This window comes from Acinonyx jubatus, chromosome D1 (assembly GCF_027475565.1).
Source record: "Acinonyx jubatus isolate Ajub_Pintada_27869175 chromosome D1, VMU_Ajub_asm_v1.0, whole genome shotgun sequence".
NCBI classification, from domain to species: Eukaryota; Metazoa; Chordata; class Mammalia; order Carnivora; family Felidae; genus Acinonyx; species Acinonyx jubatus.
The window spans coordinates 70,257,690-70,272,916 of record NC_069390.1 but is presented as its reverse complement, the minus strand read 5'-3'; the positions used below and the strand labels follow the sequence as shown (position 1 = coordinate 70,272,916).

Here is a 15,227-nt window from a genome sequence, read left to right as displayed (position 1 = left end):
AAGAAGCATAAAATACCTAGGAATGAATCTAACCAAAGATGTAAAAGATCTGTGTGCTGAAAACTATAGAAAGCTTATGAAGGAGATTGAAGAAAATATAAAGTAATTCAAAAACATTCCATGCTCATGGATTGGAAGAATAAATATTGTTAAAATGTCACTACTACCCAAAGCTATCTACACATTCAGTGCAATCCCAATCAAAATTGCACCAGCATTCTTCTCGAAGCTAGAACAAGCAATCCTAAAATTTGTATGGAACCACAAAAGACCCCGAATAGCCAAAGTAATTTTGAAGAAGACCAAAGCAGGAGGCATCACAATCCCAGACTTTAGCCTCTACTACAAAGCTGTAATCATCAAGACAGCATGGTATTGGCACAAAAACAGACACATAGACCAGTGGAATAGAATAGAGACTCCAGAATTGGATCCACAAAAGTATGGCCCACTAATCTTTGACAAAGCAGGAAAGAATATCCAATGGAAAAAAGACAGTCTCTTTAGCAGATGGTGCTGGGAGAACTGGACAGCAACATGCAGAAGAATGAAACTAGACCACTGTCTTACACCATTCACAAAAATAAACTCAAAATGGATAAAGAACCTGAATGTGAGACAGGAAACCATCAAAACCCTAGAGGAGAAAGCAGGCAAAAACCTCTCTGACCTCAGCCGCAGCAATTTCTTACTTGACACCTTTTCAAAGGCAAGGGAAAATGAACTAAAAATGCAAAAATAAAAGCACAAATGAACTATTGGGACCTCATGAAGATAAAAACTTCTGCACTGCAAAGGAAACAATCAAACAAAACTAAAAGGCAACCAACGGAATGGGAAAAGATATTTGCAAATGACATATAGGACAAAGGGCTAGTATCCAAAATGTATAAAGAACTCACCAAACTCCACACCCGAAAAACAAATAATCCAGTGAAGAAATGGGCAGAAAACATGAATAGACCCTTCTCTAAAGAAGACATCCAGATCGCCAACAGGCACATGAAAAGATGCTCAACATCACTCCTCATCAGGGAAATATAAATCAAAACCACACTCAGATACCATCTCATGCCAGTCAGAGTGGCTAAAATGAACAAATCAGGAGACTATAGATGCTGGCGAGGATGTGAAGAAATGGGAACCCTCTTGCACTGTTGGTGGGAATGCAAACTGGTACAGTTGCTCTGGAAAACTGTGGAGGTTCCTCAAAAAATTAAAAATAGATCTACCCTATGACTCAGCAATAGCACTGCTAGGAATTTACCCAAGGGATACAGGAGTGCTGATGCATAGGGGCACTTGTACCCCAGTGTTTATAGCAGCACGTTCAACAATAGCCAAATTATGGAAAGAGCCTAAATGTCCATCAACTGATGAATGGATAAAGAAATTGTGGTTTATTGACACAATGGAATATTACGTGGCAATGAGAAAGAATGAAATATGGCCTTTCATAGCAATGTGGATGGAACTGGAGATTGTTATGCTAAGTGATGTAAGCCATACAGAGAAAGACAGATACCATATGTTTTCACTCTTATGTGGATCCTGAGAAACTTAATAGAAGACCATGGGGGAGGGCAAGGGGAAGGGGAAAAAAATAAAGAGAGGGAGGGAGACAAACCATAAGAGACTCTTAAGAACTGAGAATAAACTGAGGGTTGATGGGGGGTGGGAGGGAGGGTGATGGGTATTGAGTAGGGTACCTGTTGGGATAAGTGCTGGGTGTTGTATGGAAACCAGTTTGACAATAAATTTCATATTAAAAAAATAAATGTGGCTAATACTAGTAACTTCTCTAATGCAGTTACGCCGAATCTTAATTACAAAGATATCATCAAGTGCTAAGCCTGGTACTTGGTATACAGTAAGTTCTCAGTAAGTTAGAAGCTGTTATGGTTGTAATTTCAGAGAATGACTGGAGAGCCATGATGCGATTAAATGGAATGGAATTGTTTGTTTTGTTTTGTTTGCCTCATTCTGCAGCATGCAGTGACTAAGTTCTGGCCCCAGATTGGTTTAGAAACAGTCATTTGGAGCAACGGAAATTTTGCCTCCTGTGGTTTACTAGCCTGTAGGATAAATGTTTTAAGTTGAGTTTCCTGGGAAACAGACTGAGAGGTAGAGATTTTCCTGAGGGAGGTTTGTGGAGAGCGCACTCAGGACAGCACCTGAGAATACAAGACAAGAGTTGAAATGCTGGGGAAAGGCTCAACAGAGGCCTCAGCAGGTCTGACAGCCACTACACATAAATGGTAGTTCAAGTTGTCCTGTATTGAGGTCAGGAAGCTACATCTTTGTACTCTGTAATTGGCCAGTCACTAGAAGTGAGTTATCTCCAGGAAAAGACACTTAGAGATGGGCATGCAAGCTTCCTTCTGTGGCTAGCCGTTCCTGGGGAGGGGCCTCAGGAATGAGCTCTACAGGAAACATTTTCAGCAGTGGGGAGGTTGAGGAATTCGTGTTTTGAACCTGAAAATTGGGAAGTGGGGGGAGGAAGAAGATGTGAGCAGTGCACCACCATTTCCACTACAAATGACATTTAAATGTATGTATTTAAATTATATATTTACATTCACTTATGTGTTTATAAATACATTAAAAAGTATATGAAATATATATTTTGTGAAAAAATCTTACTTTTTTAAAACTTGAAATTATATATGAGATACATAAAAAATCTTAGTTTATCAAAATTCATTGAACTTAAAAATATTGTAGTCCAAGGAGGATTAAGAGGTACAAACTTCCAACTATAAAACGAATGAGGGGTGCCTGCGTGGTTCAGTTGGTTTAGCGTCTGACTCGACTTTGGTTCAGGTCATGATCTCATGGTTCGTGGGTTCAAGCCCCACATCAGGCCGTCTGTTGGCAGTGTGGAGCCTGCTTGGGAGTCTTTCTCTGCCCTTCCCCCACTTGTGCTTGCTCTGTGCCCTTTCTCAAAATAAATAAATAAACTTTAAAATAAAATAAAATAAAATAAAATAAAATAAAATAAAATAAAATAAAATAAAATAAAATAAAATCAAGTCACAGGAATAAAAACAGCATAAGGAGTATTGTCAATAAGATTGTAATAACTTTGTATGGTGATGGGTGGTGGCTACTCTTGCTATGGTTAGCATTTTATAAAGTACATAATTGTTGAATTAGTGTTGTACACCTGAAACTAATATATCATATGTCAACTATACATCAATTAAAAAACAGTTTGTAGTCCAAGCACCAGATTTATTTGTTTGCTTATTGTTGGGGAGACAGGATATCTAAAGCATAGATTCTTTAAGTGATCAAAGCAAGTAACACCATTGATGACAAAGTTAGGTCCAGAATTCATGTTTTCAGGTTCTTCTCCCTCTTTGGGCCTTCATTGGCTTAAAGGCCAGGTAGAGTTTTACATGTTGTTCTTCAACCGTGTAATGGATCTTTAACAGTGTGTTCCTGTCATGCTCTATAATTGCCAAAGTTTGGATTTTCTACCCGAACGAATCTATTCTATTCTGGTTTTTTCTTTATTCTATTTTTTAATCTATTCTTTTAAAGTATGCTTTCACCTAATTTATATATGTGAATCAGAGATGATTTTAAGAAGCCCAAGCTGGGGCGCTTGGATGGCTCAGTTGGTTGGGCATAAGGCACTCAGTTCAGGTCTTGATCTTAGGGTTGTGAGTTCAAGCCCTGCATTGAGCTCCATGTTGGGCATGGAGCCTACTTAGAAAATGAATGAATGAATGAATACCAAAACTTAAAGTATGAAAACTACTGCTTGCAATGAAATATAGCATCTCTTAATATTTAACTGAGATAGACATTAATTATGTTCAATAATATTTTTCATGGATTCTCAACTAAAGAAATAATGCAGAATCTGCTTTTTTATGGAATTGAAGTTTGCATGAATACCTCTATATCCTTCCGTTATTATTTTTAATCAGAAGTACACATGTGCTTTCCTGACATCTGTATTCTAAGTTGTGTGATTCATTATTTTTAAGCTGGGATAACCTGATTTCACATATTTTTCCATGAGTCAGAGGCAAGTCTAGCTGTTGGTTTGTTATTGTCTGTGCTTTTACATAGCAAGCCTGTACTTGCCATCATTTTTCTGCTTTGTAGTTTTAATCTCTTAACCAGTCATTTTGGGAATAGTCTTTCCAGTTTTCAATGAAAACCAGACAAGAATGGTCATGGATTCCTTAAAGATTAGCAAATTTTTTGTTATTATTATTTATTTAATGTCTTGGGTTTAAATACAACCAGGAAGTCTGCATCAGCTGTTTTGATCTTGGGTCTTGCTTTCATTTGTGTAATTCTTAAAAAAAAATTGTTTTTCTCTAGCGTTTCACAAATCTTTTGCTTGGGCAGCTTAGAAACTCAGCTGGGATAGATGATAGATTAGCAAAGCAACAAGGTACCTTAACCATAGACCAGACATGGTCGAAATTGCCCCAAAAAGGTCACTAATGTTCATGAAACATAACAGGACATCTGAATTCCCTGAAAATTAAACATCTAACTGCTGTAGTTTCATTTTTTTTTCCCAGGGGTAAAGAAAATATTCCTTCAGTGCCTAATGAGAACCTGCATGATAAATGTGAACCTAAATAGGTCAATGTATTCAGAGAAAACCAGCTGTTTAATATTAAATTTGATTCATCCTATTGGTATTTTTAGATGCCTCCTTTTACCTAGGTACAAAAGAGAAAATTGTGAGTAAAAGCTCCTTTCTTAACTCACATCTCCTTCCAGGGACATTTCCACTCATTTTGTCTTAAATCCACCAACTTTTTGCCCACAGCACCCTACAAAAACATTTTCAAGGTCAGCAATGACCATGTTACTGCTGCGTCCAGTGGTCATTTCTGAGTCCTTGATGGAATTGACCTTTTAGCAGCATTTAGCACAGCTGATCACTTGCTTTATTGAAACACTTTTTTCATTTTGCTTCCAGGACATCCAATTCACCTGGTTTTTCTCCTCATTTTCTGGCCACTTTTACTCAGTGTCTTTTTGCTGTTTCTTGCCAATCCTACAACTTCTAAATATCAGAACAGTTCAGTGCCCATTCCTTGAACCCCCTGTCTTCTCTAGCTAAACTCATTTCTCTCGTGATCTCATGCAGTCTTACTGATGCATCTGTGTGCTGTCATCTCCCAAATGTATATTTCCAGCCCCACCTCCCAACTCTAAAATTCAAGCTCATGTATCCAGCTATTTTCCAGAAACTTCCATCTGGATGTCTAAAGGATATCTTCACATGTCTAAAACTCAACTCCTAATCTTCAACCTCCCAAATCTGTTTCACCCACAATCTTTCCCACCTCAGTTAATTCCAGCTCCATTGTTCAGGTTGCCCATGCTGAAAATCTGGATATTACTCTTGGGGTTTTTTTTTGTTGTTTTTTTTTGTTCTTTGTTTTTTTGTTTTGTTTTTTGTTTGTTTGTTTGTTTGTTTTGATATAGTCAGTAATCTGTCCACTCATGTTCTTAGTTCTGTCTTCAAAACATGTCCACCATTTCTGCCATGGCCCCCTGGTCCAGTCTACTACCGTCTGGATAGCCTGCTAACTGATCTCCCTCTGCCTGCCCTTGCTCACCTGCCATTTAATCTTAAAGCAGCCGGAGTGATTATTTTATTTTATTTTTTATTTTATTTTTAAACGTTTATTTATTTTTGAGACAGAGAGAGACAGAGCATGAACAGGGGAGGGGCAGAGAGAGAGGGAGTCACAGAATCTGAAACAGGCTCCAGGCTCTGAGCTGTCAGCACAGGGCCCGATGCGGGGCTCGAACTCACGGACCGTGAGATCATGACCTGAGCCGAAGTCGGACGCTTAACCGACCAAGCCACCCAGGCGCCCCCGGAGTGATTATTTTAAAATGCAAATCAGATCATGTCATTTCTCTGCTCAAAATCAGCCAGTTTTCACCATGAGTTCTACTTAATGCCTGTTGACTTGTAAGTGTATATATGTGTGTGCCCAAGTGTGTGCATGGAAGAGGGGAGGTCAGTGTGGCTAGAACACACTAAGAAAAAGGAAGGATGGTAGGAGATAATATCAGATAAGTCACGAGGAGTCAGCTTATGTAGGGTTTATAGGACATTGTAAAGATTCTGGATTTTACTTAGAGTGAGGAAGGGCCATTGGAGGCTTCTGAGTAGTGGAAGAGCATGATCAGACTTACTTTTTCATAGGATTACTCTTGCTGCTGTGCTAAGAGTAGATGAAGGAAATGAACAGAAGTGGGAAGACCAGTTAAGAGGCTGTTGTGGACATCTGGTTGAGGTATGATGGTTGCTTGGATGAGGGTGGTGACAGTGGAAGTAGTGAGAAGTGGTCATATTCTGAGTATATTTCAAGTTAGAGCTAACTGGATTTCTTTTTTTTTTTTATGTTTGTTTATTTTTGAGAGTCAGAGACAGAGTACGAGTCAGGGAGGGACAGGGAGAGAAAGGGAGACATAGAATCTGAAGCAGGCTCCAGTTTCTGAGCTGTTATTAGCACAGAGCCCAACTCAGGGCTTGAACCCACAAACTGTGAGATCATGACCTGGGCCGAAGTCAGATGCTTAACTGATTGATCCACCCAGGCACCCCGATCTAACAGGATTTCTTGATAGATTGGGTATGGAATGTACAATAGAAGAGTCAAGGTTATCTTCACAGTGTTTGGTCTGAGCAGCTGGGGCTGCATTGAGATAGGGAAGACCATGGAGAGAGCAAATCCTGATGAGCATTTGTAGAGCTTAGTTTTGGAATGTAAATTTGAGATGGCATTTAGTGTGCATTTATTAAATATTTGCTGGGCTAATCATAAAAGTAGCAAATATCAGCCCTACTTTCCACTGTGTTAGTTATTCCTGCATCTAGAGCCCCTTTTGTCCCACCTCCGATTGTCTTCGGGTTTGTGGAGGGGTAAGATGATTGTAGGGGTCAGATTATTTCACATACAGATAAGAACAGTTTCTCTTTCTCTTGTTTTTAATCATAAGCTGAGGTCTTCTGTGAGCAAAAGGTGGGCTTCTTCTTTTGCTCTGAGGTCTACTGCTCTGAGGTCTTCTGTGAGCGAAAGGTGGGCTTACTTCTCAAGGTGACCCCACTTATGAAGGTAGTGGGGTTTCAGTTTCATCTGTTTCTTTCAGTCTATTCCCCAGCCACCATGTCATCCACATTTCTCCATTACAGATTTTGTTGATACCTCTCCATTGTTGTTATCACACCCCATCTTATCTTTGCTGTTTTAGTTTGTGTTTTTATATCCCTCAACTGTCATGTTTATGTTTTGTTTTTATGAAAGTTGAGATAAATACACACATTCCATCACAGTTCATAAACATTTCATGTACATACTTTTCCAGGATCTGTCTGTTTTAAGATTGAGTATGTTTTTTCATGCAAGTATGCAAGTAAACACTAATTTTTTTCTTCAAGTTAACAAAGAGACATTAAGATGTTGTATTTGTCAAAATGTTTGGAGTCACATGTTGCATTAATTGTAATGAGTTCTGTGCTCCTGGCTCATTATCTCTTCTCTTACTTTTAGACAATCCTTATTTGTGAAATTGTATGAGCTCCTAGTATAGTCTCTGGAACACTTTGGACTCATTTGTTGAATGTATGAATAAATTATAGAAGAATTGCCCATTATTGAAGTCCTTATTCATTCTCAGGTTAATTCTCCAATACTTCACTGAATTGATATTTGAATGTATACCCACTATGGATAATATGCTATGGATATACAGTAATGACTTAGAAATAGGCCTTGATTTGAAGACATTGCAAATGTATACTCATACAGAGAAAAAAATTACATACAGTTAAAGAGATGGACCATAATAAAGGGCATAGAAGTCAAATAATTTAGCGGGGGTCAGGGAAGTGAGGAATTTTCATGGCAGGGAAAATTAGGATTTCTTCATGAAAGTGGTAGCATTTGAGATGGGTCTTAACGAATTGCTAGTGTTCAATATGAGAAGTGGGAATGGAGGCTAGTAAGTGGGAAAGTGACGGGCAGGGAAATATATTAGCTGATTCAAGTTGTCTTTGCTGGATTAGAGTGGTCAGAGGAACTTGCAATATAAAGTTGGAAAGAATTTGGAGCAGTTGTGGTTGGCTATAGACTCTAGGAAAGAAAGAACGTGGGTGTTTTTCCTTAGGAGGACACAAAAGGTTAATCAATAGGAGATTGCTATAATCATACATTTTCTTTGGTAAGATTATTGTAAAGGACTTAAAAATTGATTGAATGTTGGCAGGAAGAGATACACATGATATTCCTCTGATATTTGAGCCCCTATTCTGATAAGGGCATGGGTTCTATGTTTGGACATAAAGGAATCAGAAAAGAAAGCAATATGGGAAGATACTGGGGTTTTTACATGTATTACATTTAGAGTGAATTTCAGGTGAGAATGTCTAACAGGGGTAGAAACTAGAGCTTTGGAAGAAGGGACTAAAAATAAGATCTGACACATTCTGTTCTGTGATCGTTTTCTGTGGTTTAACAAATTTGTTACATTGAAAATTTAGTTCTTAATATAGTAACATCCACTTTAGAATCATTTTTATTTTTTATTGCAAGGCTCTTGATTTAAAAACAAACATATTGTGGCTTTTAAATTTCTTTTCCATGTTGAATAAATCATTGTGCAGTGACATCATTTTTACATTTAGTTCTTAAATGTAAGATGATTACATAATATCTGTTTATATTTTTGTGGGCTGTTATAAAATTATTAGTCATTTGAGTACTTTTAAAACTCAATGCCATAATGTACAAATAATTTGAAGGAAAACATTTTTACTCAAGGATATCAAAATAGAAACTCCTCCAGATCTGTTCTTACAAATTCTGTCACTTTATTTTCTTACCCTTAAAGTACGTGTTGTGTATTCTGGTGTATATATTATAGTCAACATAAGCCATACTCTTTGTCTTCATCTAGGGAACTTAAATGAGACTAAGTTGAGGGGCACCTGGGTGGCTCAGTCAGTTAAGCGTCTGACTTCAGCTCAGGTCATAATCTCACAGCTTGTGGATTTGAGCCCCACATCAGGCTCTGCACTGACAGCACGGAGCCTGCTTTGGATTCTCTCTCTCCCTCTCTATCTGCTGCTCCCCCACTCCTACATGTGTGCTGTCTCTCTTAAAATAAGGAAACTTAAAAAAAAAGATGATTTAAGTCTGAACTTTGAAGACAATGCCCCTTTTATCATCAAGCTTGGAATGGGTGGTAGTAGCCAAATGTGATACCAATCTGAGTTCTTTTTATTTCTTTGGAAGCGACTTGTTTATGTTTTACATTCTGAAAGCTTACATAATTTTCCTTCACATTCAGAAATTTTGCCAAAATATTTCTAGGTTTAAATCTTTTTATCCCATTATATTTGATGGTTAGCAAATGCTTTAATATAAAAAAATGGCTTAAGATTATTGAAATTTATAGTCCTGGAGATGTTTATCACATTCACTCTATCCACCTCTTAGGTTTGATTACTTATATAGAATTAATATAACCGGATGGGGTGCCTGGGTGGCTTAGTCAGTTGAGCGTCCAGCTTTGGCTCAGGTCATGATCTCATGGTTCATGAGTTCGAGCCTTGCATCGGGCTCTATGCTGACAGCACAGAGCCTGGGGCCTGCTTCGGATTCTGTGTCTCCCTCTCTCCCTGCCCCTCCCTGCTCGCTCGCGCGCTCTCTCTCTCTCTCTCTCAAAAAATAAATAAATATTAAAAAAAATTAAATGAGACTAAGTTGAGACTCAGTAATATATTATTGCTTACATTTTAAACTTTTAAAATATTTAAAATTATAAACGTTATAAAGGCTAATAATAAATCTTAAAAGGGAGATATGTATGAAATGAATTCTCTTTTCTGTCTTCAGTTTTACTTCCCAGAAGTTAATATTCCTAATGCCATGTTATGTATTCTCTTCAACTTATTTCTATATATATATATATATATAAATTCATATCTTTTTTATATTAATAATGTGAACTTAAGTATGTATATTATCCTGTAACTTTTTAAACCGAAAACTTGTCATAAGTATATTTCCTTATTAGGCTTCTAGGAAAGTCAGAGAGCCATGGATATCTGTACTTTACTATTTCATCCTGTTGAGAAGTTTTCTAAACGCTATTAAAAAGATAGTGAAGAGGCTTATCTAGGAAGAAGTTGTCATGGCCGTTGTCAAAGAGGTTACTCTCTGTGTTCTCCTCTAGGATTTTTATGCTTTCAGGTCTTACATTCAGATCTTTAATCCATTCTGAATTTATTTTCGTTTAAGGTGTAAGAACGTGGTCCAGTTTCATTCTTTTGCATGTTGCTCTCCAGTTTGTTATATATGCACAATGGAATATTACTCAGCCATAAAAAATAATGAAATGTTGCCATTTGCAATGACATGGATGGAGCTAGAGAATATAGTGCTAAATGAAATGAGTCAGAAAAAGACAAATAACATACTTCACACATATGTGGAATTTAAGAAACAAAACAAACAAACAAAGGGGGAAAAAAAGAGAGAGACAAACCAAGAAATAGACTCTTAACTATAGAGAACAAACATTGTGGGATGGGTTAAATAGGTGATGGGGATTAAGAAGTGCACCTGTTGTGATGAGCACTGGGTGTTGTATGGAAGTGTTCAATCAGTGCATCGTACACCTGAAGCTAATATTATTCTAACTGGAATTTGAATAAAAACATAAAAAAATAAAAAAGATAGTGAGGAGACATTAAAGAATCACTACACTATGTTTTTAGCTACATTAGTGAATCTGAACATTATTTGTGCAAAGCTGCTAGAATGTGATTCTAAGATCTCCAGTCATTGTTTCAAACCACACATGCTGAAGTCATTCTGTGTGTTAATCTGTGCAGGCCCCCTTCAAATGTGAGGCGATATGATTGGACAAAGACAATGTTAAATCCTGTATTCTTATACCTAGCTAGTTTGAGAAAGTATCAGTAACATAAAGGCATCTTTCCCAGATTTTGAAAGAAACCATACTATGTTTTATCTGTTTGAAATCAGATCAACCTTAAAAACTATACTGATGCATTTGGCTGGCATCACATGAGGGAGGTTTATAGGCTCCTACAGGACCTGAGGGGGTGTTAAACACCACATGCAATTATCTTTTGCAATGTTTACACTGAAAGATGGAATAGAGATATGCATATTTGGCAAGTTATATGTTTTCCTTTAGAGAATGAGATTAAATCAAATGCACACTCAGACTTACCAAAACTAACCTTTTTTGCTCTCTATTCTGATGCCTCCTTGACTTAGATCTTTTTTTAACCTAAGATGTAGTTCACAATGAGGGAATCATCAAGTGACATGTGGACAGATTGGACGCTTGGGTTTTTGCTTTCTGGGAGCTACAACTTTTACTGCATTGAGGCTCTGGCCAGCCTTAAGTAGCAGGAAGTGAAAACAATGATGGTGCCTGGGTGGCTCTGTTGGTTGACTTCAGCTCAGGTCATGATCTCCTGGTTTGTGAGTTTGAGCCCCATATCAGGCTCACTGCTGTCAGTGCAGAGCCTGCTCTGGATCCTTTGTCCTCCGCTCTCTTTGCCCCTCCCCCACTCATGCGCGCGCGCTCTTTCTCTCTCTCTCTCTCTCAAAAATGAATAAACATTACAAAAATTATGGGCGGTTTTTACAGATCACATCATCTTACTAAAGGTATGATCATTAAGATTTACTAGTTATAAAACTGATCTCAGAATTATTAAAACCCACAATAAAAATGAAATATTAAAGTCACAATTATAAATGAAATATTATAATTTTAATAGCATAAATAATTAAGTATTTTATAAGTGTTTTTTTTTAATTTTTATAGTGCTAACAATAATGATTCCATTAAAAATACTGATTGCAGATTCAGTGTCTCCCTCTCTCTCTGCCCCTCTACCGTTAGCACTCTGTATCTCTCTGTCTCTCAAAAATGAATAAAAACATTAAGAAAAATTTTAAAAAAACCCACTGATTGCAGAGCAGTAGTTTGAAAATTCCATGTCACGTTATTTCCCAATCCTGAACTTGATCACATACTTTTTATTAGTTTATGATTTGCTATGACCAAATGAGTAATACCTACCTTTTTATTTTAGTGTTTTCACTGGTTTCCAAGCTACCTTTTTTGACTGTGAGTTCTTTACATATCTCCGTGGTGTGTTTATCTTCCCTTATTTCCTGTCCTTCTAGCACCCCAGTGTGACCTACATTAGTTGATTGACAAAGTGGATTTGAGGGTATTGGACTTGCTCTATTGCAACCCCTTGTCTATCTCAGGGCCCACCGAAGCACATTGGTGCTTTGATTTTGGCCCATATTTCTACTTCATTCTTTTTGTTGTACATGATTCTTGTAATCTTCAACAAATACTTTTCTCCCTCCTACTCCATTTGATCTCTCATGCTTACCTTAGTGGAGAGAGCGACTTGCCATAGTTAAGAACTATGTAGTCAGACAGACATGGGTCCAAATTCTGTCTTGTCTTCTTACTAGTTGTATGACTGGGCAAGTTAATATTTTTAAGTCTCAGTTAATTCAGTTTCCTTCAATATAAAGGACAGCTCACCAGGGTTATTGTGAGATTTTGGAAATAAAGCACTTAGCCCTGCCCTTGGTATGTGGTATTCAAGGAAAGCTTGGTAGTCACAGGTTTGAGAAGTTAGTGTTGGAAAGGGGAACTAATTTCTGTAAAAATCAGGAAAGGACAGGTATTGTGTGGTAATAAAGGGATGTTTTAGGAGGTAGGACAGTTGAAAAAGCATATATCATACAGTTAAAAATAATAATGTATATAAAGCTCTTATCCATAACTCTCAGGTTAGATGTGTTTTCAGAATTCAGAATTTTGTAGATTTTAAAAGGTATGTGTATTTCATATATTACATAAGATCTCTAGCAGGATATGGGGTAACATTCTTAAACAAATGGATATTTATGTAGGAAACACTTATATACGAATTTTTATACAGAAGTATTAGCCTCCCATCATTATCTCCCATAAATTCAAGTTAGATAGTGTCACCCAGTGAATTATGAAAAAACGTACTGTTACAATTTTTGAATCTTGGGGTTATGGATAAGTGTTTGGGGTTCTGAAAAATAAAAGGAGATTCTGCATTTTCTTATTGTGAGCCAAAAAGTACCATGTGGGTGTTTTCTGTATTTCCTGAACATGAGGCCATGGATACTTTTCTTACTTCCAGTACCCATGGCTCATTCTCCTTCCCAGATACCCTTGCCAGTTCACTCCAGATTTATTTCTTCTGAGAATTAAGGGAGGGAGTGAAATACAACTCTCTCAGTAGGAGTTTCCTTGTTGGACATGGAAAATTTAGGTCACATTGAGAAATATTTCTTTTCTTTATTCCTGAAATTTGTTAAGATGTAAAGTGTATAATAATATCTGGGGAGAAAAAGACATTACAATCAGTCTCCATTTCTTCCTTTGTGGTTAAAAGCCATGTCCTCTGAAATATTTTAATTCAAAAAGTATTTGGCAATATTTGTCTTTAGATGTGATATCCTAACAGTTTTAGACTATGCATATTTTACCTTTTTTGTCTAAATACTTAGGAGCTTTTAGAGAAAGATATATTGTCTTATTAACTGGTTGACGTTGCTCTTTTTTTCACTAATGAGGATCTATATGGATTTTCAGTTCATTCCTTCCTATTTTCTATTGACTTGGGGAATTTGCTACGAGAATGAAAGTTGTAATTAAATCATAGTTTGGTCACACATAACTGTTAATCAGAATTGATTCTACTATTTTATTTTATTTTTTTTTAGTGTCCTACTAAAACCAAAGCAACATTTGGTGTCCACCTCAAAATAGTAGGAGACTGGACAGGTATGTAGAATATAGAGTTTTAAGATACATGCTTTGAACATAATGGGTCATATAATAGTTTGCATGTGTTTAAGTAATAGAACTACCAACATATTTAGATGTGTATATGTTCTCAGGCTGTGGTTTTGTTTTCTTTCTTTGCTTATTCAGTTTTGACATTCACATTTTCTTTTTGTAGGATGAATTTTTGCAATTCAAATACCTTCGATATCAATAATTGTTAATAATGTATTGTTTTCTCTGCAAATCATTGGTTTCTGCCTACTTGTCAGATGCACTGGCAATAGAAGGAACAATGAAATGCATGTTTTAGAAAACATGATTTTAAAATTAATGGTTGGTTTTACTCTCAAAATAATCAACACCTGCGATTGAGATCACATAAATTATGTTTCAGTTCTTACATGATCTTTTTGTGGTATTACCTATGTGTACATAGCAATTCCACAGCATCTTTGGAATAATGGTCATTTTTAATAGCAAGTCTATTGATGGATGATATGTTATTTATTCAATAAAAACTTTTGTGTTATCTGAGAGATGCATTGTATTAAGAGTCCTGAGTAAATAAAAAGAAACATTATTCATTTGTCTATTCCCTTGGTTCAACAGAGTAACTGACAAGTGAGTGCTCAGTATATATTAGCTTACTGGCTAGTTGTTTAGTTTGGTTGCTCAAGGGAAAGGATGTAGGTATAAACATGAATGCAAGTATAAATAAAAATATTTTCAAATAGAATGCTAAACTAGGAGTTGGTTTGTGAAAACTACAGGGAATCAGCAAAAGGTAGATTCAGTGTAGTCTAGGGTTATAGGAGCTTTACGGAGAAGATAGTATTTGAGCCAAACCTTGAAAATCACACAAGTGAAGTAGGTCATTTAAGCAAAATTCACAGCATTGTCAAAAATCAGAGAAGGTAATGAGTAAACCATATTTGAGAAAGGTGTGTCAATCAGCTTAGCAGAAGCAAAGATTTTGTTCTGGGGAATACTATGGAATATCCATTTAGAGTCAGCTTGGTAAAGATTTTGAATGCCTTAACAAGATATTAAAATAACTTAGAGGTGCTAGAGAATGTTCGAAAGATTTAGAGCATCATAAAAAAATAGTATTTAATAATTTGCCAGTTGGATGGGTTAGAATCAAGGAAAGACTGGAAAACAGAGAAGAGTCAGTGGGGAGGGGTGGGAATGGGTACAGGACTCGAAGGAGTGGTTTTAAAAGCACAGGTTTGGGAAATTAGCATTGGAAAGGGGGGACTAATTTCTGGAAAATCAGTAAAGAACAAGATATTGTGTAATAAGAAAGGGGTATTTTAGGAAGGACAGTTGAAAGA

The 15,227-nt window shown here is 36.7% G+C and overlaps 1 protein-coding gene across 7 annotated transcripts in view; it reads left to right on the top strand.

The window, feature by feature from the left end:
• Positions 1-15,227, top strand: part of NOX4 (NADPH oxidase 4) — a 167,295-nt gene that overhangs the window by 74,488 nt on the left and 77,580 nt on the right. For all 7 annotated transcript variants that reach the window (XM_053203772.1, XM_053203773.1, XM_053203771.1 and 4 more), the window contains one exon: positions 13,830-13,890. In XM_053203772.1, coding sequence (XP_053059747.1) covers positions 13,830-13,890 — 61 coding nt within the window. The remainder of the gene's footprint in view (positions 1-13,829; positions 13,891-15,227) is intronic.